The 3,137-nt window shown below is 49.2% G+C and overlaps 1 protein-coding gene across 1 annotated transcript in view; it reads left to right on the plus strand.

Annotated features, from left to right (window-relative positions):
- Positions 1 to 3,137, plus strand: part of LOC107108285 (E1A-binding protein p400-like) — a gene marked incomplete at its 3' end in the record, with an annotated part of 27,999 nt that overhangs the window by 21,457 nt on the left and 3,405 nt on the right. The window contains exons 9-10 of the mRNA XM_015408704.1: positions 880 to 932; positions 2,851 to 2,908. Of these exons, the coding sequence (XP_015264190.1) occupies positions 880 to 932; positions 2,851 to 2,908 (111 nt within the window). The remainder of the gene's footprint in view (positions 1 to 879; positions 933 to 2,850; positions 2,909 to 3,137) is intronic.

Raw genomic sequence — 3,137 nt, forward strand, 5'->3', positions numbered from 1 at the left:
CCCCGGTTAACTGACACTCTGCAGCTCCCAGCAATCATTTCTGTCTGGAGCATGGCTGATTCTGGGAGAACCAGGTTTGTTTCCCCACTCCTCCACGTGCAGCTGCTGGTGTGACCTTGGGTCATTCACAAGTTCTCTCAGGGCTGTTCTCTCAGGAGCAGTCCTTGAAAGAGTATGTGTGTTTTACATTTGCATGCAAGTTACAATTATGTCAAATAGTAATTTGTTTGTGTAAATGACATGGAGGGGGGGTTGGTATTTTTATGAGTCTGTGCGCGCGCATGCGCACCTGGAAGTCATGGCGACCTCTGGTGACTGACCCCTACTGGGGTTCTGGAGGCTATTCAGAGAAGTGGCTGAAGAAAGCCTGCCCCCCCCTCCTGACTGCTGGCATTCCACGGAGGTCTCCCATCCGAGTACTTGCCAGAGTCGGCCCTGCTGAGCTCCCGAGATCTGACGAGATCAGGCTTGCCTGGGCTATCCAGGTCTCAGGGCTAAATAACATTTTTAAGGGGGTCATCTTACATTCAGGGTCATCTTCCTTTCAAGGGAATATAGTGCCTTGGTTTGCTTTGCTAGAGGCCATGAAGGAGACTGGAGGGCTTATACTGAGTTGACCGCAGGTCTTGGATTAGATATCCAGCAAAGAAGATACTGTGCCCTTGAGAGCTCGTGGGCTGTGTTGCCTGGAACCACCATTCCCTCCCACCCACATTTTAAGTTAGCCCTTCCCAAAATTTCACTCCGCTGCCTCTGAATCGGCAGCTCGCCTTTTCCTTTGGCTGTCCTATTTAGTGGCTGTTCCTTTTGGGATTGAAAAAAAAATGTGGCACATGCTTGGTGGTCTGCAGGAAGTATAAAGCCTTCCCAATTTTACAGGCAAAGACACAAGGCATCTGGAAGACATTCTGCTGGATAAAGGAAGTGACTTGGTAAGGTCCCCCCTTCTTATTTATTTTATGTTTGTTCTCAATTTTATTGGCATTGGAAATATCAAAGCATAGCATGGTGAGTTCCCCCAGTTTACAAAATTGAGCAAGATGAAAGAAAGCAAAGTTGGCTTGGCTCTCTGTCACTACACAGAGGATGCTAACAAGCGAACGGGAGGATACTAGGGTTGCCAGGTTTACCTATTGCAGCAGGGGGAGAGAAGCTCCCAGTCTGGGACATTCATGCGCGCGTGAGCACCACAATGACATCACCCAGGAATGACGTCATCGCTCCGGGAACATCGCCAGTGGACGCTCTAATATTCGGCTGGAAAACTCTATGATACCTCGGGTGACGTCATCGCACTGGGCACGTCGGCCTGATCCGGGCGTTTGGGGGGCAGGGTTCCCCCCGCTGGACGGATGCAGGCCAGCGGGTCGGGGCCCCCCCGAGGGACCTGGCAGCCCTAGAGGATACAGAAATGGCCATGAAAACGGGAGTGGGGATGTGAGGTTGGGAAGTCCCTGCTTTGCTTCTTCAGCCATTCAGCAGTACAATGGAGCAGACAAGAATGATGTGTGCTGCTTTGGGTCCCTGTTGCGAAGTAAGGTGGGGTATAAATGAAGTAGATAAATAAAAAAGGTAAAGCCAAGATGGGTCTTCTAAGAACTTGCCCTTCAGAAGCTTCTGTTTGGGGGAACGGCCCAAGTTTTTTGAAATACAGCCATTTTTCTGTCCTAATAATCTTCTTGTTACAGAAATGCAGTACATTAGTGGCCGTTTTGTGGCAAAGTAAAACAGGCACCAAGTGGCATTTTTTAAGACTCGCGAAGTTTATTTCAATATGAGGTTTCGTGAGTCAGGCCTCACATTATGCATCTCGTGAAGTAAAATCTATCCCAAAATAAAATTGGGTAGGCTTAAAGGTGCCACTAGATTTCTGGTTCACTTTCCCTCATTTTTTTAACTTGAAACTTGCAGAATATAATGTACGGGTGGGACTTGTTGCATGTGCCCGCCCCCTGGGCTCTTTACTGCCGGAGCTCCGCTCCTGTGCGCTCCTGCAGGAAATGACCCCTGGTTGTTCCTATGAATAATGTAAAATTTCTACAAACTTGGAAGCCGTTAAAAAACCTAGATTTTCCTGGGGGGAAATAGAAATGTTAGGAAGACTGGAATGCATGCAATCCTTACTTTTTCTTATCAAACTGAAACTGATATGACTTTAAGATAACCCAGTCTCCATCCCTGTACCTTCTGGCATGATCCAGAAGGTAGCAGAGCACAGAGAGGAGTTTGCCTCCCCCCCCCCAAAGCTGGCTTGCTGGACTGCAGGGAGCCCAGCAAGCTAGCAGGGGGTGGGGGTGGCACGCTCCCGTATCTGTGTCTGCGGGTACTGTGGAGGTACAGGGAGGGGCTCCCCACTGGCTCACCTGACTTCAAGCAGCCCAGTGAGCCATCTGGTGTACAGAGGGGGGCAATGTGGCACACTCCTCTCTTTGCCTCCGTCGCTACTGGAGTAAACAGCCTCTGGAGATGGCTCTGAGGTGTGAGAGGAGAATGCCTCCCAAGTATACAGCCGAATGGAAGATGGCCCCCTCCCCCCACTGCCTTTTTGTGACGTTGAGGAGGAGTGGGTGGGGATGAAATGCACAAATGTTGTAGCATGCAAAAGGACATGTGTTATATATGTGGAAAGAATCTCAGACAGCCGCAACAGAAATAGCAGCGTATTTGGGTATCAGGTTTACATTGTAGTTTACAATGCAGGGGCTGTAGCTGTTTCAGTGAGGAACTGCTGACCGACACATCCTCCCGTCTTTCCCCTTGCTTTGTAGTGCAGGTTGTAAATCCTGATGTGGATGGATGCTTTCGCTTGCCCTTCCAATACATTTGAAGTGTCTATATTTATTTTTGTAGGGTTCTTGGTCGTCTGGAAGGAAGAGAAAGGCAAGCGCCTCGTTGACCGATGACGAAGGTTGGCCGCTTTCTCAATCTAGTGGCTGACAAGCTAAAGCACTGTTGCCTCTTCTGCCAGGGCCACCCATGTTTCTGGAGAAATGCAATAGACAAATTGGCGGAGTGCATCTTCAGTATCACCCAAACCCCCCTTTCTCCTCTGTGTCACTTACACCCTTTCTTTGCAAATCAGTGGGGCTTGCATTCAGTGATAGTATCCCAGTTTCCTAATCCCTCAAAATTAACAC

Source organism: Gekko japonicus, unplaced genomic scaffold, assembly GCF_001447785.1.
Source record: "Gekko japonicus isolate JY-2015 unplaced genomic scaffold, Gekko_japonicus_V1.1 scaffold2152, whole genome shotgun sequence".
NCBI classification, from domain to species: Eukaryota; Metazoa; Chordata; class Lepidosauria; order Squamata; family Gekkonidae; genus Gekko; species Gekko japonicus.